Here is a 23,615-nt window from a genome sequence, read left to right as displayed (position 1 = left end):
TTATTTCATGGTTGTTCTCTTCCCACTAGTTGTAAACTTAATGAGAGTTCTTTTCTTCAGTGCTTGGTACACAGAAGAAACGCACATGACTATTTGATGGATGAATGAATGAATGAAGGGATATACGCCAAAATGGCTGATGAGGAAACTGAGGCATAGAGAGTCTAAGTGACTTGCCCAGGATCATAGAGTGAAATAGATGTAGATCTGGAGTTTGGGTTTCGTGTCTGACAGGACCATCTATGCATTAATTCCTTTCTGCCACCCTCATGCAGTTTCCTTCCTCTGAGGTTGCTCCATCCCACCTGTGTACACTGGCCTCTCAGCTCCTCTTGAGCTTTGAGGGGCCTTGGAGTGCATGTAGCTGTTTTCTGTTTGTCATTTTGCATAAAAGACAATAGACCTGTCCTGGGCAAGTCACCTGTCCCAACGCCTGTCTGTCCTCACACCTGTCTGTCCTCCTTGGCTTTGCAGGGCACCATGCTAGGGGTCTGTGGCAACACGGGAAGTGGCAAGAGCAGCCTGCTGTCAGCCATCCTGGGGCAGGTGAGTGTCTTGTGGCCCATGCATGCACCCCCGCCCCGCCGAGGGCCAGGAACTCCCAGGTTCCAGTTCCCCCAGCAAGTCACACCACCACTTCTTTCCCACAAAGGGGTCTAAGCCAATAGAATTTTTACAAATTCAAAACAGTTGAGCATGTGCCGTGGGGGAGGTGAGTTATGAATGTGCTTCCATTTCACCTTCCAACTGGGAGAACCTCTTCTTAGGATACCTGGAGAGTTATCCTCATCTGTTCTCTGTGCTTTCCCCGCCCTTTGCTGTAATCAAGCAGCTACCAAGGTGATGATACAGGGCATCTCGATGCTTAATATGATAACACAAATCATCTCATGAAGCTAAACTCAGAGTGGGACACGTGTCCCTAAGGAGACAGCATCAGGCCCTTGAAATCTGAACCATCTAATCTCATTGCCTTGGGACATTCTTGAGGTCTGCTTCATCTGCAGCTCTGCAGGCATGTGACTTAGCCCACTTTTCCAGTTTCCAACAAGACCCACCCCTTCCCCCCCAAACACTGAGGTCATGTTGCACACCTCCTAGTGAACAACAAAACCAGCCGTAACACCTGGTGTGTGTCTATGGCCCCCTTCCCACGGGGGATCTCTCCAGCCCTTCCACACTCAGCCTCAGCCTCACTGTGGCCTAGGGCTTCTCTCCTACCCCCTCCCAACTTTGTCCATTGTCCTCCTTCCCACATCGTTGGGAGAACTAACTGGTATCCCTCCTTCCTTAGCTCCTCCTCCTGAAAGCACATGGACAAACTCATCACCTCCTAGGAAAGTAGTCACCTTGTCAATAGCAATTCTCTCTTAATAAATCCATCTGATGGCTCATTTTTTTGTGTGCAACACAGGTGATACAACTTCTTTTCCCAACTTCTTACAACTAAGGAGAAGAAAACTTCCATTTAAAAAAAAATTCATTCATTCATTTATATATTTGACTGTGTTGTGTCTTAGTTACCGCACGAGGCGTCTTTGTTGCATTAAGTGGAATCTTTCATTGTGGCTCACAGATTCTCTAGTTATGGTGTGAGGGTTTAGTTGCTCCCACGCATGTAGAATCTTGGTTCCCTGACCAGGGATCGAACCCACATCCCTTACATTGCAAGGGATTCTTAACCACTGGGCCACCAGGAAAGTCCCCATTTTTTTTTTTTTTAATAAAAGTGGTTTGAATGGTACTTGAATGTCAGGCCTTGTGTTCAGAGCTTCCCATTTTCTCCCTTGGCCCCCAACCCAAAAACAACTCCACGAGGAAGGCACAGACATTGAGGTCAGTTTACAGATGAGTAAATGAGGCTGAGAGAGGTGACTTGCCCACAGCTGCCAGAAGGTGAGGGATGCAGCCAGGGAGGACACCAGTCCAGCTGATGTCAGAGCTTAGCTTCTCATCACAGCTACGTTTCCCGGCAGCTTCCATTCAGGGCCACCTTTCTACGTGGCCGGGTGCTTGTCGCTCCGAATGAACCAATCACTTAGCTTCCCATAAAGGAAAACAAAACGATGTCATTTAAACGTTTAGTTCTTATTAAAGCCTGTCTTCAATTCAGAAGTAGGGAGCACAGGATAAGAAGAGAAAGAAGCATAGGATCATGAGGTCCTCTGCTGGGGTCATGGGCAAGAGGGTTGTGGCCTTGATTCTTTTTAAATGTGTGCTTTTAAATCTACCCTGCAGAAAAGCAGAAAGAACACTACGGTAAAGATCCGTATACCCACAACTGAGATTCAGGAGTTGATAGCATTTGTATATTTGCCACATCTATGTAGAAATATACTTTGTAGAACCATTATTTGTTTATTTTTTGGTAGACCTATTTTAAATTACAATGATTATGACACTTTCCCCACTAATGCTTCACCACGATGTCCAAAAAGTAAAGGCATTTCCTCATCTAACCATGATGACATTATCCCACCCACAAATCAGTAATAATTCTGTGATACTCAGGGATGGACAGAGGTGGCCTGGAGCTTTCCATCTCATAGCAAAGAGCAGGGAGGCACTGCTTGCTAGGGATTGGGGCTGGGGAAATAAGAGAAAAAAGTATGAGTGACTTCAGTGCGAACCTTGCCTTCAGTCACAGTAGGAAGAGATCTGGCTTTCCCCAACTACTGCCCATGTTCTCAGGGCCTTCACCAGTGGGCCTGGCAGGATCCTGCCAAGAGTTCATTTACACAGGAGAGCCCGCAGGCCCCTGGAGCACAGTGGAGCCCTGGGCACCGTGGCTGCGGAGCTGAGGGGGCTCTGTTCCCCGGCTGCCACGGTCCTGAGGCTAGACTCACTCTGCCACAGATGCACTTGCTGGAGGGTTCAGTGGGGGTGCACGGAAGCCTGGCCTATGTCCCCCAGCAGGCCTGGATCATCGAGGGGAGTGTCCGGGAGAACATCCTCATGGGAAGCCAATACGACGAGGCCTGGTGAGCTTCTGGGAGGTGCAGGGCGGGGCGTGGGGGTGTGGGGCTGGTTTGGAGAGGGGCCTCTTGCTGCTAATAATGACTTGCTATGTACTCACTTACATGCATCACTGTATTTCCTTCTCACTGGGAAGGAAAGATTCTCATCATATCCATTTTCTAGCAAATCAGCTGAGGCCCCCAAGAGACTGAATAATTTGCCCAAAGTTGTTGAGCTGCTAGGATATGGTAGAGTCAGAATCTGAACCCAGTTGCTTTCAGAAACTTCAAGCTAAGTCGCTTCAGTCGTGTCCTACTCTGTGTGACCCTATGGACTGTAGCCCACCAGGCTCCTCTGTCCATGGGATTCTCCAGGCAAGAATACGAATGGATTGCTGTGCCCTTCTCTGGGGAGTCTTCTCAACCCAGGAATCGAACCTGTGTCTCACACCTCCTGCAATGGCAGGCGGGTCCTTTGCCACTAGTGCCCCCAAACTTAACTATTATGCTCCTTGGGCTCAAAATAACCCTCCCCTTCCAAAAGTGTTCCTTTGAAACTTTGTTTGTGTTAATTAATTCCTGACCTAAGAAGGAAAAGTCAAGAGCTGAAACACCTGGGTGATGTGCACCAGAAGAGGAAGGAGTTTGGATTCCCAGCCAGGTGGGCCGCCCACCTCGGCCCTCACCCTCCTTGCCCTTTGCAGCCTCTCCCTCCGGAGTCCTGGGTGGACCTGCTTGAGACATGCGCTTGGAAATCATGAGCAAGGTCTGGTCAGTGGAGGAGCCAGGAAAACTGCTCTGATTGCTGCAGCTGTGCTTCCAACTCTGGTGGACTCTGGCCCCTTTTGACTCTTTGCCTGATTTTGCAATCTGCCTGTTGTAACCTTGCTGAAATGCACAGATACGTGGGTGTATAAAACAGCCATCTCCAGCCAGTTGTCCTGTGAGCTCCTCAACATCAGGTCCAATGCGCCCAGCCCCCACCCCACCTGCTTTTCCTCCCAAATTCCCAATTAGGCTTAATGGCATCACTGAACTGTGCACCCCAGGAGCCCAACCCTGCCTCCTCGGAGAACCACCTCCTCCTTCCACATCTCATTGGTCAGCAACCCTGGAAGACTCAGCCTCCTAAATAGCTCTGGTATAATATTTCCCCTCTCCACCTCCACTGCCAGCTCTGGTCTATGACCTCCTGCTTGAACGGTGCCCACTGCCCCGCTCTTGGCTCCCTGTCTCCAGCCTTCTCCCACACTGTTCAACTCTGTGCTCTTCCTCCAGGGCAGCCGTCCTAAAAGCCCAGTCTCATCCTGTCATTGCTGGGCCTTCAGACTGACATGACTCATAGAGCAGTTTGTCAAAAATAAAAACACACTATCTTTTGACTCTGAAAATTCACTGCTAGATAGTTAATGCATATAGCGTCACCCATGAATGCCAAGATCCGTGTACAAGAATGTTCGCATCGAATTATTCAGGATAGCCAAAAACTAGCCACAACCCAAATGTCCAGCATTAGCGCACTGGTTAAACAGTGCATGCTGCTACCCTAAACTGGATTACTGCAGTGCCATTAAAACAATATAAACCTATGTCTACAGCACATACACATACATCACTAGATTATTTCTGAGTACATACAGAGGAAACTCTATTAGTGACTGCTTCAGAGGAAAGCAGCCGAGGGTCAATGATGCGAGGGAGACTCACTCTTCACCTTTCCTTCTTTTTGTTCTGTTCAAACATTTACCAAGTGCCCCTGCTGGATTTAAAAAAAAAAAAAGTGAAGGAAACAAAAAAGGCCTCCTGTGATTTACCATTAATTGCAGGATCAAGGCCCAACTTTTCAGCATGGATTGCAGGACCTTCCATCCCAAACTCGAGAAGGCTGGAGGGCCTGCGGCCGGCCGCCTGTCCCTTAGCTCCCTGTCCTCCGCAGGTATCTCCAGGTGCTCCACTGCTGTTCCCTGACCCACGACCTGGAGATCCTACCCTTCGGAGACATGACGGAGGTGAGCGGGAGCCGAGGGCACCCCAGCTCTGTTGTGATGCTGCCTTTGTCATGGTGTTCTGGGGTCCCCAGCCTGCCTCCCCAAAGCCACCGGAGCTGGTCCTGCAGCCTCAGAGCCTTCCCTGCCAAGGGAAGGAAGTTGGGGCTCAGCTGACCTTCGGAGCTGACAAACAGGCTACCTTGCCCCACCAGAATGGGAGTTGATCTCAGACTTCTTCTGAATCAAGAGCAGAGACCCTGTGAGGATGAGAAGCCCCCGTCATCCACCTTTGCCCCTCCCACCACCCTGGCCCCTCTCTAGAGTGCTTCCTTTAACGGTGGGGATGGCAGCTGTGGCCCCGCTGTGGCAATGCCAGTTCTGACTGCTAGGTGTTCCCGATAATTCTCCGTCTTTGACGTCAGTAGCCACCTTTACTCTACATGAGACCTTTGTAAGATAAAAGCAGTATGGTTGCCTTGATTTTATTATCTGATAATAGCTCAGTTGACTGAGCACTCACTCCATTCAAGGTACTGTTCTGGCAACGCTAATATATTAGGTGAGCCTCAGATAACTTATGAGGTCAGTTCTTTTATTATCCTTCCTTTAATGATCAGCAATGTACCCTGGAGGGCAGAGAGCTTGGCTGTTTAGTTCAGGGTCTCCCCTTCAGTAGGAAGAACCAGCTCTGGTCTGTAAAATACATCAGTAATAGTTCTGACCTCATCAGGATGATTTGGGGTTTAGGTGAGTTGATATATACTTGCTTTGAATAGTGCTTGGCATAGGGTAAGTGTTAGGCTGTCATTAGAGGAACACAGTAGACATTTAAGCCTGCTGAGTGAGTAAGGAAACTGAGCTTCGCCCAGGCCAAGCCCCTTATCTCCGGTCACATGTGAACTGGAGGCAGAGCAGAGGCAAGAGGTCACCCCACTGCTCTTTAAACTTTGCTTCTCCTCTACAATGTCACCAGGGTTCAGGGTCCAGCAGGGATAGAACTTAGACCCTGGCTGTCACGTCCTCAGGACCTGACGTAGGGATGGGCCAGCCAGCCCCTGCCTGAAGTACTAGCCTGCTAGGGGACTCCAGACCAACCACCCAGTGATTCTGGTTGGCACCCTCGACTCCTGACATGACAAGCCCGCCTACCACCTCAGCTACAATACAGTCTTGGTCTTGGGCAGTACCCCTAACCCAGGCCAGTGAGCCCACCAGTTGACATGTGCAGCCAACAGGAATTTAAAGCCATTGTAAGATGTAAGGAGGTGCTGTTTCTTGGGAATAAGCGATTTATTTTTATGAGCTAAACTGTTAAAAGTTTAATTTGCTTCCTGACAAGCCAACCAATTTAGAAAAAATATATCTTATCATGAATGGCAAATTTCAGTTAACTGAACATCAGTTTTATCCTCCCTTACTAGGCATATTGTGAAAAATATTTTTATTTTCTTTTTACTTAAATTTTTGTTTGTGCTGGGTCTTCATTGCTGCACCCAAGCTCTCTCTAGTGGCAGAGAGCAGGGGCTACTCTCTAATTGCAGTGCTTGGGCTTCTCATTGTGCTGGCTTCTTTTGTCACTGAACACAGGCTCTAAGGGCTTCCAGACTTCAATAGTTGCAGCATGCGGGCTCTAGAACATAGGTTCAGTAATTGCGGCACATGGGTTTAGTTGCCTGGTGGCACGTGGAAGCTTTCCGGACTGGGGATCGAACTCACGTCCCCTGTGTTGGCAGGTGGACCGTTAACCACTGGGAAGTCGAGATTGTGAAAAATATTTTGAGTGCCAGGGGTGTCAAATTATTAGGGTCCAGGAGTGTGCACCGAGGGGGGTTAGTCTGTCCACCTGCCCACCTGGCTGGTGGGGGCACAGTTGGCTGAATCACCCTCCAGACACAGTGCCTTTGGCTGCCTGTCCACAGATTGGGGAGCGGGGCCTCAACCTCTCAGGGGGGCAGAAGCAGAGGATCAGCCTGGCCCGTGCCATCTACTCTGACCGTGAACTCTACCTGCTGGACGACCCACTCTCGGCCGTGGACGCCCATGTGGGGAAGCATATCTTTGAGGAGTGCTTTAAGAAGGTGCTCAGGAGGAAGACCGTCATCCTGGTGACCCACCAGCTGCAGGTGACCACCCTTCCAGGGCTCTGGCCATGATTGACAGATAATGTAGCTCTTCAAGCCCCTGCCATCGCAGCATGATCAATAACAGCCTCCCAGCAGATACCCCTTCGTATCTCAGACAGACCCCAAAGTCAGAGAGGATTGCAAAGAACTTGATGTTCTCTGCTTTCCATGTGGAGAAGATAAGTTGGTAAATATTGAAACTAGATTTTTTAAGATTGTTTTTTATTGAAGGATAATTGCTTTACAGAATTTTTTTTTAAACTGTTATTTTGAAACTAAATTTTAAGGGCTCCTTTATCTTCAAAGTTGTGTGGGCGGGCCCCTGCTTTTGAAGTTACAGGAAACGCCCTCAGAGAAGAATTCGCCAAGTCGCACGTTCTTCCGTTAAGTGCACTGGCCGTGCTGGGTGCTGTCTCTCATGGGTCATTTTCCCTAGCCAGACCCTGTTATTATTTATCCTTGTCCTATTTTGGCTTTAGTATTTTTGGTATAAAATATGTAAGACATAAAAACGGGTTAGAAAATAACCTAGAGAAAGCCCATGTAACTGCCTCCCAGATGACGCATCACAGTCCAACGTTGATGGCCCCTTCCCTCCTTCCTGCCCCTCACTGGCTGTTCACTGTTCCCGTGTGTGTCTTCACACTTTTACAACATATGTATGAACCCAGACAGAGCAAGTGTCCTTTTGAATATTTAAAAACTTATAATCAATATTTTACTTTCTGTGTCCTTAGGTAATTTGCTTTTCTAGTCAACATTGCATTTTTAAGATCTTCCATGTGGATGCATGGAATTTCATTTCTTTCTTACTAGTACTGTATTACAATATCTGAATATCCCAGAATTTACTTCTCCAGGATGGATATTTAGGTTGTTTCCCATTTTTCACTTTTACAAAAAAATGCTTCAGTATGTTGATACATTCTTATACATGTGTTTCTATGCATGTGTTTGAGAGGGCTTTTTTTAGGGAAGTATTTTAGGAGTAGAATTATTGGTTCATAATTCTTCAAAAATCTTTAATTTTACTAGATATTATAAAATTGTTTTTCAAAGTAGCTGTACCAACTTATGCAGGCCTCTCCCCACTGCTCTCCCCCACCCCCCAGTTTTGTAAGAGTCTCTTTCAGTCCAGTTCAGTAGCTCAGTCGTGTCCGACTCTTTGCGACCCCATGAACCGCAGCACACCAGGCCTCCCTGTTCATCACCAACTCCTGGAATCCACCCAAACCCATGTCCATTGAAGTCAGTGATGCCATCCAACCATCTCATCCTGTCGTCCCCTTCTCCTCCTGCCCCCAATCCCTCCTAGCATCAGGGTCTTTTCAAATGAGTCAGCTCTTCACATCAGGTGGCCGAAGTATTGGAGTTTCAGCTTCAACATCAGTCCCTCCAATGAACACCCAGGACTGATCTCCTTTAGAATGGACTGGTTGGATCTCCTCACAGTCCAAGAGACTCTCAAGAGTCTTCTCCAACACCACAGTCCAAAAGCATCAATTTTTTGGTGCTCAGCTTTCTTTATAGTCCAACTCTCACACCCATACATGACTACTGGGAAAACCATAGCCTTGACTAGACGGACTTTTGTTGGCAAAGTAATGTCTCTGCTTTTTAATATGCAGTCTAGGTTGGTCATAACTTCCCTTCCAAGGAGTAAGGGTCTTTTAATTTCATGACTGTAATCACCATCCACAGTGATTTTGGAGCCCAGAAAAATAAAGTCAGCCACTGTTTCCACTGTTTCCCCATCTATTTGCCATGAAGTGATGGGACCAGATGCCATGGTCTTAGTTTTCTGAATGTTGAGCTTTAAGCCAACTTTTCACTCTCTTCTTTCACTTTCATCAAGAGGCTCTTTAGTTCTTCTTCACTTTATGCCATAAGGGTGTCTTACCCCTAGTCATTATCAATACTTGGGATTGTCCAGTGTTTGAGTTTTTGGCAAACTGGTGATATAAAATATTTTCTCAGGATTTAAAATTTTCCTTTTGAATAGTGAAGTTGAGCATCTTTTAGTATGCTTATTGAAGATCTTATTTCTTCTGACTCTTCAGTATTTAGAGTTTTGTGATGAGATCATTTTATTTGAAGATGGAAAAATCTGTGAAAAAGGAATTCACAGTGAGCTCATACAGAAGAGGGGACGATATGCCCAGCTCATCCAGAAGATGCACGGGAAAGCCACACAGGTGATTTTCCCCTACCCCGTCCTCACTTCTGATCCAACTGGGTGGACCATTCCCTGCATCCATGGGTTGTGCTTTCTCCCCAGGGTGTGTTGCAGGGAGTCGCAAAGACAGAAGAGGAGCTACAGCTGGAAGGTCAGGCCCAGACCGCTTGCCAGGAAGAGCTTCTCAATGAAAATGCTGGTAATAGTGCTGAATGAAATAGTGCTTTCACCTGGGAGCAGAGTGAAACCCTCTGCCTGCCTGTCTGCATCCCACAGGCTCTGGCGTTTCCTCCTGAATGTGAGACCAGGCCTTGTCACTCACTGAATGGGATGCCAGATATTACTCATATAGGGTACAGATCCAAGTATTGGAGGGCTGTGGGGTAAGGACTGTGCTGGCCAGGAGGCCTGAAGCAACCAGAAAGTGAGTACTGGGGGAACAGCTGAGGGTGTGCAGAGGCAGAATGAGGCTTGACCTCAAGTGACTCAAATTTAAACTTTGCAAGATTTCTGGGCCGTTAATTCATTATGCATTTTTTGAGAACAATGCCACTGAAAGTCAGAAATAAATTAGTCCCAGTCCTGGGCATTCAAAAGGTGAAGCTGAACATCTTTTAGTATGCTTATTGAAGATTTTGCTATTTTCTGAGACAAGGTAGCAGACAAGAAAGACTTTCATTTTTAAAGTAAGACAGGTCCTGAATTAGAATTCCAGGTCTACTGCTCTCAAAGCTGTGTGACCTTGGCCAAACAGGTTAAACTCTCTGAACCCTCACTGGCAAAAGTGGAGATAATTGTGCTTATATTACAACACCATAGTGGAGATTAGAAGAGGTCCTGAGGGTTAGGACAGTGCCTGGCACATCTGTCACAAATAGAGTCTTCAGCTGCAAAGATCAGAAGCCAATTTGGGCAGAAAAATAATGTGTTGGCAGATTGAAAAAAAAAAAGTCGGAGTACCAGACCTCAGTAACTTTGGAGTCTAGAATAGCAGGAACAGGTATAGAATCCTTTTGAAGAAAACCTGCTTCAGATGTTTTCCATCCTAGTCTAATTTCCCTCAAGATTAAAATTCCACAAAGAGGGCTGTCTTCTCCTGGGAAAATTGTGGTGTTGCTGTTAGAAGAAGGGAGAGCGACAGGCAGAAACAATAGGTATCCCCCACACTGCTGTCTCCTGTTGCTGCTGTTGTGGTTGTCATTGACAACGTTGACAACATCTACTGATGTTTCTCTGCCCTGCTGTAGGCCAAGTGTGTGCTTGGGCTGGTGTCACACCTGTTTTGAAGAGCTGTTTCAGAAGCATATTGCTACAAAGCATCTTAGTAATTATCTGTAGGCCTGCCAGTTGTCAGATGAGGAAACAGACAGGTTAAGTGATTTGCTTCTTGAAGCTGTACAGTATCATGATGACAGTTCTGGTCCCAGGTCACTGCTTTCTTGCTTCTCTCCCGCTCTCTCTCTCAACCCATTCAGCCCTTGGGAACCTCAGGCCCTCCAGGGTCTATTGAATGGCTGGCAAACTCTGCTGGTTAGAGTTAGACCTGGGTGGGGTACTGGTGGCAGCCTGAACAGAAGGCTTTGCAAGGACTCTTCCTGACCAGGAAGGAGATATAGGAGATTGGGAGGCACACTGTTTCCTTTTTCTTTTCCCTGATCCAGTGCTGGAAAATCAGCTCACACAGAAGGAGAAGATGGAAGAAGGGTCCTTGAAGTGGACAGTCTACCACCACTACATCCAGGCAGGCGGAGGTATGGGCTGTTAGCTGCCCCAGGCCAGGCCTATGCACGAAGCTGGGTCAGACTGGAATGTTCAAGGTCATGGGAGGTAGGGGGAAACAAAGGGTCATGCCATTCATGAGTTCAACTTGCATAATTCCAGCCATACTCAACTATAATAACTCTAACACTGTAGTCAGTGCCAGAAATTATGTTTCCATGTGTATTTGTGTTAATATACCTGACATTTAAAAAATCAAATATGTCAAGGCATATAGACATGTAAATTATTTTCATGAAGGGAAAAGTTTATGGTTTTTTTGCCTAGAAATAGGCATGGCATGCCATGAAGGACCACATGGGGAAGCCCCAGCGTTGCTTAGGAGGCTGAGGAGTGGTAAGAGAAGCAGGGCCCAGAGCCTTTATTGGGGTTTCCGTGGGAAGAAGAGGGTGAGGCAGGGTAGCCCTACTGAGTAAGCTTAGGATTGGATGGCTTGAACAATTCTGGAGGGCTCATTGCTATAGTGGTGGTCCTAGTTGTCTGATACCTGGTCTTAAGGTAATTTAGGGGAGGGCGAATATTGGCTTGGTGGGTGAGAGTTTGATAAGAGAGGTTATTGGGAGGGTGGGCTGTGGATTGGTTCATTTGTATATCAAAGGTGTGCTTGCAAGGAGTTACTTGCTGTCTCTAGGAATTAGCTAGCCTTGGGACGAGCAGTCTGACAGGATTAAGATCCCGAATAAGTATTAGGAATATAGAAAATAAGAAATATAAGCAAATATCATTAATATTTTTACTGAAATAAAGAGTGCCACCGTACTCTTTATCTCAGTGTTTTTCATTCTGCAGGTCCTAGCCCACTAGTGGGCTGTGAAATCAACTGAGTGGGTCGTAAGTAGCAATGAGAGTAGAAATGTGACTAAAGTAGAAAATATCTGCAGAAGTGATATTGGTGAAGCTTTCATTTTATTATGTATTAGACTGTATATCTGAAGGTGGATGGCAATAAAAAGTTTCAAAGCTTCTGCTTTATTTAATGGTGTATGTTACCAAATTCACGCATATATAACTGTACAATGTTGTAAACATGAACCAAGTATACGCTACTGTGGTTTTGAGTAACTTAATTTTTGAGAGTAATTTTGACTCCATGCCAACTTTTTATTCTTCATTGATTTTGGAACCTAACCCTGTACAAGGTGTGTCTTCTCTCTACCTGTCTAGGGAGGAAGAAGAGGGCTGTGTGTAGGGGATTACCATCCTCACCCCTTCCACTGTGAACATCCTTACAGGATGTAACACAGGGCCTGACCAGAGCAGGAGAGCAGCAAATACTTGTGAAATGCAATGAATGAACCAAAAAAACCAATTGATCTGTATTTAGGACATACCTATTATGAACCAGGCTCTTGCCGAGTTCTGGAGGGGAGGGTGTATAAAGTTGCCTGAGAACCTACCCTGTAATCTAACTGGAGAATTAAGACATTCATCCACTGGTAGCAAGAGAGAGAGATCTCTGGGACCAAGCATGGTCTCAGATGTCATCAAAGAGAGTTGGCCCTTGGGTGGAGCTTAAGGAAGAATTCAAGAAAAAGAATATGGGCATGGGGCACAGACTGGATAGGTGGGTAGAGTGCCAGGGCAAGAGGTAGATGGGAAAGGAAGGTGTGTACCCTAGGTTTTCCCATCCTTGGCTTCACCACTCACCAGCTCTATGACTTTGGGCAAGTTACTTCCTCCCTTGGAGACTTGGCGATAGGCGTTCTGAATTCAAAAATAATTCATATATTTTGTACTCTACCTGGCACTTGGTACATAATAGTGAAAGGTAGCTGTTGTTATTTTGAATGTTGAACCCTCAGGACTTACATAAGGGGAACCAGCTTCTCTAGAACACTGCTCACATAACCAGGCACTGGGGTGGGTACTTGACACACGTTACCTCATAGCATCTTTAGAGCAGCCCCTTGAGGCTGGCTGGACTACCGTCACCATCTCGTATGTAAGGAAGTGGAATGTCACTGACATTAGGTCCCTCGCCCAGGCTCATATAGCTTGTAAGTAGTTTGTGCCAGGATTTGAACCCAGGGCTTTCTAATCTTGGAACCCAGCTCTTTCTAGTCTTCTAGGGTGTCTGAGGAAGATCCAAGGATCTGGTGTGGCCATGTACCTTCTTTTGGCACCTCTCTACCCCCAGGTTACGTGGTCTGTGGCCTGATTTTCCTTCTCATGGTGATAATGGTCTTCTTCATGGTGTTCAACTTCTGGTGGCTGAGCTACTGGCTGGGGCAGGGCTCAGGGGTGAGTGCCATGTGGGGGTGGGGTGCATTTCTGTGGACCTGGGTGGGATGGGGAAGCTTCTTATTCCTTGGGGCCCCATGGGTATGGATTAGAGAAGCCCATGGCAAGCCCAGTACCTGCCCTTGCCACGCTGATGAAAGGGGCCCTAGAGGGAACCCTTGGGAGCTGAAACTCTGGGGCTCCCTCCCAGCTGGGCATCCTGTGTTCACAGAGCAAGAGGTCACCTGTACAGTCTCCTAGGAATAAAAGCAAGAGGTTTCTGTCCCCAAACAGCTCTTGACACCAAGAATGCTTTGCAGTCTGCTCTAATATGAGTTAGAGAAGGGAAGAGAAGTTTTATCCATCACTCCTGACAGCAGGGAAAAAGCTGAGCTCCAGTATGACTTGCACAGAAGTGATTTGGGCTTTTGAAAGGCAGAATGAGAGACGAGGGGAAGCCGGGGCTCTGCTGGGTCAGAGAATGAAAAAGTACAAAAGGCTGGTGAGTGTCAGTACAATTAAGCCATCAGTGTCTGCAGCCAGCTTTCTCCTCCCTCAGAGAGTGGGCTACAGAGGCTCTGTCCCTTCTGAGGATTACATTTTAAAGGAATCATTCTCAGATCTTTAAGAAAGATGCTTCTGAGTTGCAAGAGATACACAGTCACAGCTTTGAGTGCTTCTTAGTAACTGCTCTGAGGAAGAGAGATCAGGGGCCTGTCCACAGGTGCAGGCTGGAACAAACAGTAGATTTTCCTGGCAGAGGCACTTTAATGAAGGTGGGGAGAGCTGGGGTCCTCCAAGGCACATGACTTAGCCTCTAGGAGCCATGCTAGAGTTCGGTCAAGTCTTTTAGTGCAGGAGTTTGGACAGGGTTGTTCGTGTTGAGGGTTCTGGAGCTCTCAGCCGTTATGTGCCAAATTAATTCATTAATCTTCCCAACCTCATTCTGAGGTAGGTATCGTTGTCCCCATTTTGTATTTGCAGAAATTATTCTCAGAGAGGAGAAGGAGCCTGCCCTGAGACATCAATGTGCCTTGAACTCTGTGCTCTGAATCCAGGCCGCGTTTTTCAAACACTCTATTTGGTTAACTTTTGAGTCATGTTTCAGAAGGAGTTTGGTCAGGAAAGCAGGAGCCGCTTGAAATATTTAGAGCTTCAAAGAGTTAATCCACAAGTTAGAGGCTACACAGCCATTGGAAGGGCTGGAAGAGAGAGGGAAAGCAGACTCCAGGAATTTTGGCAGCAGGCGGCACTAAATGGGCTGATCCTTGGAAGGATGCCTACTAACCACTGGCCTAACTCCACACTCCATGCACCTGTCCACAATTGCCACCAGAGTATAATGGCTTCTCTTTCAGCCTTTAGATTTCCTGTGAGTGCCTCTCTTTCATAGAATCTAACCTAAGACCATGCTGGCAAGGAGTCTGAGAAACAGTTCTCAAGGTCTTCCCTGAATCACAGTGGAGAGTGTGGAAGGAGGCAGAGGTGATGTTAGATGAACATCTAGCACAGATTTCTAACAGCATAGAGTGAAGTAATTTATCCAGCCATTTCCTACCCTGCCAGAAGAGAAGAGGCTCATATCAACAGCAGGCTGCCTTAGGACAGAGATGCATTGAGGAGGGATGCATAGAAGTCCTAGTGGTAGTGGAGTTGAGTTTGGAACAATCAGGGTAGAGCCGGCAATGGAGTGGAGGCAAGAGCTGGATCAAGGAGATAGGCCACTGAGACTGATGCTGTAGTGGTCCAGGGGAACAGCACAGAGCAGTGGGGAGGGAGCAGGGAGGTTTTAACGTATAGTTTCACCTTCTGCTGGCTGCTGAGTCTTCTGTAGCCCCAGGAAGACAGATTTTTCTCCCTGCTGAATTTCACCCTGAACTCAGATGATCTGAACCTCTAAAAAAGAAAACTCACAGTTTTCCTCTCTCCACACATAATTTCTCTGATACCCAAAGTGCAGGTTTTTTTTTTTCTCCCCTCTGTATCAACCAGTTCTCCAACTCCCTGGACACTTGCTGGGTGTACTACAATTCAGTTCCATTCTGTTACTACCTATCCAGTGTTAGCAACACCTCACAGGTTAAGGGTTCAGTCCCATAAGACTGCTCATGTGCCAATCACAAGTCTAGATGTTTTGTTTAGTTCAGTCGCTCAGTCATGTCTGACTGTTTGCAACCTCATGAATTGCAGAACACCAGGCTTCCTTGTCCTTCACCAGCTCCTGGAGTTTGCTCAAACTCATGTCCATTGAGTCAGTGATGCCATCCAATCATCTCATCTCCTGTCATCCCCTTCTCCTCCCGCCTTCAATCTTCCCCAACATCAGGATCTTTTCCAAAGTATTGGAGTTTCAGCTTCAGCATCAGTCCTTCCAATGGATATTCAGGACTGATTTCCTTTAGGATGGACTGGTTTGATCTCCCTGCTGACCAAGGGACTCTCAAGAGTCTTCTCCAACACCACAGTTCAAAAGCATCAATTCTTCAGCACTCAGCTTTCTTTATTGTCCAACTCTCACATCCATACATGACAACTGGAAAAACCATAGCTTCGGCTAGACGGACCTTTGTTGGCAAAGTAATGTCTCTGGTTTTTAACATGCTGTCTAGGTTGGTCATAGCTTTTCCTCCAAGAAGCAAGCGTCTTAGTTTCATGGCTGCAGTCACCATCTGCAGCGATTTTGCAGCCCAAGAAAATAAAGTTTCTCACTGTTTCCATTGTTTCCCCATCTATTTGCCATGAAATGATGGGACTAGATGTCATGATCTTTGTTTTTTGAATGTTGAGTTTCAACCCAGCTTTTTCATTCTCCTCTTTCACTTTCATCAAGAGGTTCTTTAGTTCTTCTTCCCTTTCTGCCATAAAGGTGGTGTCATCTGTGTATCTGAGGTTATTATGTATCTCTCGGAAATCTTGATTCCAGATTGTGCTTCATCTAGCCCGGCATTTTGTATGATGTACTCTGCATATAAGTTAAATAAGCAGAGTGACAATACACAGCCTTGATGTATTCCTTTCCCTATTTGGAACCAGTCTGTTGCTCCATGTCCAGTTCTAACTGTTGCCTCTTAACTTGCATACAGATTTCTCAGGAGGCAGATAAGGTGGTCTGGTATTCTATTCTCTTTAAGGATTTTCCAGTTTGTTGTGATGCACACAGTCAATGACTTTGGTGTAGTTAATAAAGTAGATGTTTTTCTGGAACTCTCTTGCTTTTTCTGTGATCCAGCAGATGTTGGCAATTTGATCTCTGGTTTCTTTGCCTTTTCTAAATCCATCTTGAACATCTGGAAGTTCATGGCTCATGTACTGTTGAAGCCTGTCTTGGAGAATTTTGAGCATTACTTTTACTAGCGTGTGAGATGAGTGCAATTGTGCAGTAGTTTGAGCATTCTTTGGCATTGCCTTTCTTTGGGATTGGAATGAAAACTGACATTTTCCAGTCCTGTGGCCACTGTTGAGTTTTCCAAATTTGCTGGCATATTGAGTGCAGCACTTTCACAGCATCATCTTTTAGGGTTTGAAATAGCTCAACCGGAATTCCATCACCTCCACTAGCTTTGTTCATCGTGATGCTTCCTAAGGCCCACTTGACATCATATTCCAGGATGTCTGGCTCTAGGCAAGTGATCACACCATTGTGGTTATCTGGGTCATTAAGATCTTTTTTGTATGTTCTTCTGTGTATTCTTGCCACCTCATCTTAATATCTTCTGCTTCTGTTAGGTCCTTACCATTTATTGTGCCCATCTTTATCTGTCCTTTATTGTGCCCATCTTTGCATGAAGTGTTCCCTTGGTATCTCTAATTTTCTTAAAGAGATCTCTAGTCTTTCCCATTCTATTGTTTTCCTCTATTTCTTTGCACTGATCACTAAGGAAGGCTTTCTTATCTCTCCTTGCTCTTCTTTGGAACTCTGCATTCTGATGGGTATATCTTTTCTTTTCTCCTTTGCCTTTAGCTTCTCTTTTCTCAGCTATTTGTAAGTATTCCTCAGACAACCATCTTGCTTTTTTGCATTTCTTTTTCTTGGGGAAGATCTTGATCTTGATCTTGCCTCCTGTATGATGTCATGAACCTCTGTCAATAGTTCTTCAGACACTCTATCAGATCTAATCCCTTGAATCTATTTGTCACTTCCACTGTATAATCACAAGAGGTTTAATTTAGGTCATACCTGAATGGTCTAGTGGTTTTTCCTACTTTCTTCAATTTAAGTTTGAATTTGGCAATAAAGAGTTCATGATCTGAGCCACACTCAGCTACCGGTCTTGTTTTGGCTGACTGTATAGAATTTCTGCATCTTTGGCTGCAAAGAATATAATCAATCTGATTTTGGTATTGACCATCTGGTGATGTCCACGTGTAGAGTCTTCTCTTGTGTTGTTGGAAGAGAATGTTTGCTATGATGAGTGTGTTCTCTTGGCAAAATTCTGTTAGCCTTTGCCCTGCTTTATTTTGTACTCCAAGGCCAAATTTGCCTGTTACTCCAGGTATCTCTTGACTTCGTACTTTTGCATTCTAGCCCCCTATGATGACAAGGACATCTTTTTTGGGTGTTAGTTCTAGAAGGTCTTGTAGGTCTTCATAGAACCATTCAACTTCAGCTTCTTCTGCATTAGTGGTTGGGGCATAGACTTGGATTACTGTGCTATTGAATGGTTTGCCTTGGAAATGAAGAGATCATTCTGTTGTTTTTGTAGTTCTGATGAATCAGCTATAAATTGGGGATTCCCATGACTCCCTCTTTGGGTTTGATAATTTTCTATAATGGCTCACAGAACTTAGGGAAATACTTTTATCAGTTTTTAAATAAGGGATACAGTAAGTGATGCAGATGCAGAGCCAGATGAAAACATATTTAGGGTGAGGTACAGAAGAGTCCAAAGTGCAGGAGCTTCTGTTTCCATAGAGTTGGGGTACACCACCCTTCTAGCACATGGATGTGTTCACCAACCTGGAAGCTCTCTGAACACCATGCTTTCAGATTTTTTTTATCGTGGCTTCAACTTGTGGCTTAGTTTTAAAGAATCCGCCTGCAAAGTAGGAGACCCCAAGTTCAATTCCTGGTTTGGGAAGATCCACTGGAGAAGAGATAGTCTACCCACTCCAGTATTCTTGGGCTTCTCTTGTGGCTCAGCTGGTAAAGAATCTGCTTGCAATGTGGGAGACCCCTGGGTTGGGAAGATCCCTTGGAGAAGGGAAAGGCTACCCATTCCACTATTCTGGCCTGGAGAATTCCATGAGCTGTATTGTCCATGGGGTTGCAAAGAGTCGGACACGACTGAGCGACTTTCACTTTAACACGTAGACATGATGAATCATAAACTAAAATTCCAGCTTCTTCCCATTTCCAGAAGATGGGAGTAGGGCTGAACGTTCCAAGCTTGGACTCATGACTTGGTCTTTCTGGTGACCAGTCCCAATCCTGAAGCTATTTAGGAGTCCCCAGCCCCTAGTCATCTCATTAGGTACAAAAGACTCTTTCATTGTCCAGAGGCCTCAAAGGTCTTAGAAGCACCTGTGTCAGAAACCAGAGTCCAAGGCCAAATATTACCACAAATGAAGCCCCAAGCACCCCCATCACCTAGGAAACTGCAAAAGTTTTAGGACTTGTGTGTCAGGAATGGGGGACAAAGATGAAGCATATTTCTTATCACACCATACTCCCTGTCCTTTCTTGAAGAATAATAGCAGTCAAGAGAGCAACTGGACCGCTGCAGACCCAGGTGACATACTGGACAATCCTCAGCTGCCCTTTTACCAACTGGTGTTTGGCTTCAGCGGCCTGTTTTCAATCTTCATGAGCATTTGCCTCTCAGTGGTTTTCACCAAGGTGATGGGGAAGGCACCCACAGCATTGCACAACAAGCTCTTCAATAAGGTATGGGCCTGGGCCCTGGGGATGGCCACAGGTGAGCCTTGACCTTGTTCAACCCTTTTTTCTAATTATTAGACTTTATTTTTTGAGCAGTTTTTGGTTTAGAGAAAAATTGAGCAGAAAATATAGGGTTCACTTTTACCCTTCACCACACCCTCAGTTTCTCCTATTATTAATAGCTTGCACTAGTGGGGGACATCTGTTACAGTTGATGAGTCAACATTGATATATTATTATTATCTATCAAAGTCCATAGTTTGCATTAAGGTTCACTCCTTGTGTTGTACCTTCTATGGGTTTTGACAAACGTGTACTGGCATGCGAATGCCATCAAGCGTCATACTGAATAGTCAAACTGCCCTAAAAATCCCCTTTGCTCAGCCTATATATACCCCTCCCCTAGACCTCTGAAAACTGCTGATCTTTTTTGCTATCTCCATGGTTTGGAGAATATAATGTCATATAGTTGTAAGTTTACATGGGATCACTAACTGGGTGGGAGCAGGCCAGAGAATGAGGTAGGTTCACTGAAACTCCCACGACTAGGAGCATGATATTAAAAGTTTAATGCCCCTTCCTAGAGGGTCAGCCCTCAGCTATCAATGCTGGCCTCTGTTGGCTGAGCACAGTCACATAAAGAGTTGCTTCTAATTTCCTTAAGTTCCTTTGGAAGTAGGTATGTTACCCTTATCTTACATATGAGAAAATTGAAACCCCATATGTGTTATGGTTAGAATGTATGTTATGGCTAGAACACCAAGTTATCTATAGTATCACATTACCTCTTGGAGATGTCCTTTCTGTCTTTCACTTATCGAATATAACTGGGTGCCAGGCTCTGGGGTAGGCACTGGGTTCACAGTGGTAAGTGAACAATGCAGATGGGGTTTGGGTCATCTTAGACTATAGCCTAAGGAGGGAGATGGAGAGGAAGATAATCTGTTGTAATATGATGCGCAGAGTTAACCATGGGGTGGGGGCACACAAGACCATAAGAACATGACACACCTGACCCAAGCATGGGGAAGGTGGAAGGAAGGTGGGAGTCCAAGAAGGCTTCCTGGAGGAAGTGACCTCTGTGCTAAGATGTGAGGATGAACGAGATCTCGCCAGTTCAAGATGAAGAGGTGAGAAGAAGCAGAACATTTCCAGGGAGCTGCATGGAGCTCAGGAGAACTGTAGAGAGGGGCTTCTCAGAGGGATTCTCGGGAGGCAATGAGGGCACCCATCATTCCTTGTAGATTCAATGCAAATTTTTTAAAAATATTTTTTTGATGTGGGCCATCATTTTAAATATCTTTATTGAATTTGTTACAATGTGTTTTGGCTTTTTGGCGGTGAGACATATGGGATCTTAGTTCCCTGACCAGGGATCAAACCAGCACCCCCTGCAATGGAAGGCAAAATCTTAACCACTGGATCATCAGGGAAGTCCCACAAACTGTGTTTTAGTTTAGGAGGGTGAGGCCAAGACATTTCCCCACATCTCAGATAAAGCAACTAGCTTGATGAGCCAGAAGGCAGGAGAGGGAAATGTTACCCCAAGGCCTGGCAGTCCTTACCACCTAATCTGTGGTGGTGGCACTAGCTAGCTGGTCTCTAAGTTTTTAACTCCACATTCCCAGATTCTAGAAACACCTAGTGCCCAGGCCTTCTCAAAGTTATAGTCTATATTTTAATTTTGAGAAATGTTCGAGTTTTTTTCATTAGAAAATACATCTCATATTTTAAACATTTTCCCTTTGCTCACCCTTTTATGGCTTTATTGATCTTAAATTTCCCCTCTAGTTTTAAATAATCACAAGTAAAGGAAAAAATCTCTGAAAAAATTGGCTCAACTATAACATCAACAAATATAGAAACAAAACTAGAACCAGATGATTTTGCTACTTAAGGAGGCAACCAGAGATTCTGACCCTGTGTCCCCACCATATACTTCTAATCCCTAGTGAGCAAGGGCTCTCAGAAAGATCCCTTTCATGCCACAGCTGAGCTGAGTCCTGCCCCCCTAGCCCCTCACCCCCCAAAAGTGCTCAGCGTCTAAGGGGGTGACTGCTTTAGTCTTTTATTTGTCAGTGATTGTGTAAAGAATCTGCATGCAATGAGAGAGACCTGGGTTCAGTCCCTGGGTCGGGAAGATCCCCTGGAGAAGGAACTGGCAACCCACTCCAGTATTCTTGCCTGGAGAAGTCCCTGGACAGAGGAGCCTGGCAGACCACGGGGTTGCAGAGTCAGATACAACCGAGCGACTGCTTGATGATGATGACCTCCTACCTTAGACAGCAAGCAAACTATACTTATCAGCAGGATCCAGACATTTGCCATGAGGGCTGCTGTAGAACCACTTCATGACTCAAATAATTATATTAAAGTGTTGGTTGCTCAGTTGTGTCCGACTCTTTGCGACTGCATGGACTCTAGCCTACCAGGCTTTTCTATTCATGGGATTTTCCAGGCAAAAATACTGGAGTGGGTTGCCATTCCCTTCTCCAGGGGATCTTCCTGACCCAGGGATCAAACCTGCATATACTCTTTACAATTTTATTTATTTACTTATTTCTGTGCAGGTTTTCTTCAGTTGCAGTGACTGGGGGCTACTCTTCGTTGTGGTGTACAGGCTTCTCATTATGGTGGATTTGCTTGTTGCAGAGCACTGGCTTTAGAGCGTGGGCTTAGTAGTAGTGGTATATGGGCTTAGTTGCTCTGAGGCGTGTGGCATCTTTCCAGACCCAGTATTGAACCCATGTTCCCTACAGTGACAGGCAGATTCTTAACCACTGGACCACCAGGGAGGTCCCAATATACCCTTTGAAATTGTATATTTTAGTATATTTTCAGAGTTGTACAATCCTCATCACAACTCTGAAGCATCATTATCATCCCCATTTTATAAAGGGGGACCCTGAGACTCAGAGAGTTTACATGTAACTTGCCTACAGTCCCAGAGCAGTAGGTGGAAGACTGGGGCAGCCCTGGAGTCCAGGCAGATTGACTCTGGAGCCTCTGCCTTTAAGCAGTGCTCTACGTTGCCTTCCCTGGATATCCTTTAGCCTGCATTCTGTACATCTTTCAGAGCTTGAGGATACCTGGTGTCATCATCAAGCCCCCACCAAGGCGTGCAGACAGCCTTGTGATCTGGGCTGCTTTTGTTCTCACAGGTGTCCCACTGCCCCATGCACTTCTTCGACACAACCCCAACTGGCCGGCTTCTGAACTGCTTTGCAGGGGACATGGATGAACTGGATCAGTTCTTGCCCATCGTGGTTGAACAGTGTCTGCTCCTGTCCTTGGTGGTGATCATCATCCTCTTGATAATCAGTTTCCTATCTCCCTATATCCTGCTGATGGGAGTCATCATCCTCTTTATTTGCCTGGTTTATTTTAGGTGAGTGGGTTCTTTTTGCTTGTGAATGAGGTTTGTGACTAGGGGTAGGAGTCTAGGACCGACCTAGAACTGGAGGGTGTCAGAGGCAGATGGCTCAGGTCACTCACTCCCGTTCTCAATGCAGGATGTTCAAGAGGGTCATCAATGTGTTCAAGAGACTGAAGAACTACAGCTGCTCCCCTTTGTTTTCCCACATCCTCACCACGCTGCAGGGCCTGAGCTCCATCCACGTCTATGGAAAAACTGAAGACTTCATCGATGAGTGAGTCCTTCTGCTCTCTGAGGGTGACGGGGAGTGTGGCAATGGTGGGTGACAGGAAGGGTGGGAAACAGAGCACCCGGAAATAGCACCATCCTCAGAAGAATCAGAGAGATCCTTGTTTTATTCCATTTATTTCACTGCACCTCCAGAACCCCATCTGGAAGATGGTACTTATAAGAATAAAAAATGTAGGTGATATGAAAAATGTCTGTCAGTCTTAAAGACCTGTGCTGTTATATACACATATTAATATAATGAAGGCTATGATGTATTACCATATTATTACTTATTGCATTTTTTTCTTTCACTTGCAAACAGATATCTAAATACAATAGAATAATAAAGAACAATAGCTTTCTAAATAAAAGAATTTTCTTCACTATTGACACCCATAGATTTGCCTTCTAAATGTTTGTTGAAACAAATAATCAAATCCTATGATTGTTGCTGAGGTTTAATCGTATAACATAAACTTTTCTACTTGTAACCATCAGTCAAACATGGTCTGCACTGAACTACAAGAAGTCTGCAGTCTAATGGAAGACAGGGGACACAGATGTATTTTTTTGTAATAAGACAAGTGTTGAATATGATGCAGTAGGAGAAATGCAGGTAGAATGACTTGGGGTTTCAGAGGAGAAAGTGAAAACCCGCAGCTTGGGATCAGAGAAGACTTTGGGGAGGAGGCAGCATCTCAGGTGGCCTTGAAGCCAGGAAAGATTTGGGCGTGGGAGATGGTGTGTGCTCTGTTAACTGAAATATTGGATGAACCATAGTGCCAGCTCTCCCAATGGCGCTAGAGCGACCCAAGGACTGTGCAGAGACTAGGACTAAGGAATCATTT

At 45.7% G+C, this 23,615-nt stretch overlaps 1 protein-coding gene across 3 annotated transcripts in view; it reads left to right on the top strand.

The window, feature by feature from the left end:
* The window catches only part of ABCC11 (ATP binding cassette subfamily C member 11), an 81,404-nt gene that overhangs the window by 39,740 nt on the left and 18,049 nt on the right, over positions 1-23,615 (top strand). For all 3 annotated transcript variants that reach the window (XM_043898391.1, XM_043898390.1, XM_043898388.1), the window contains 11 exons: positions 475-546; positions 2,857-2,981; positions 4,894-4,966; positions 6,865-7,068; positions 9,129-9,263; positions 9,347-9,443; positions 10,906-10,995; positions 13,161-13,264; positions 18,930-19,127; positions 22,283-22,509; positions 22,634-22,771. In XM_043898391.1, the coding sequence (XP_043754326.1) occupies positions 475-546; positions 2,857-2,981; positions 4,894-4,966; positions 6,865-7,068; positions 9,129-9,263; positions 9,347-9,443; positions 10,906-10,995; positions 13,161-13,264; positions 18,930-19,127; positions 22,283-22,509; positions 22,634-22,771 (1,463 nt within the window). The remainder of the gene's footprint in view (positions 1-474; positions 547-2,856; positions 2,982-4,893; positions 4,967-6,864; positions 7,069-9,128; positions 9,264-9,346; positions 9,444-10,905; positions 10,996-13,160; positions 13,265-18,929; positions 19,128-22,282; positions 22,510-22,633; positions 22,772-23,615) is intronic.

This window comes from Cervus elaphus, chromosome 4, assembly GCF_910594005.1.
Source record: "Cervus elaphus chromosome 4, mCerEla1.1, whole genome shotgun sequence".
Lineage (NCBI taxonomy): Eukaryota > Metazoa > Chordata > Mammalia > Artiodactyla > Cervidae > Cervus > Cervus elaphus.
This window is presented reverse-complemented; position numbering and strand designations above follow the sequence as displayed.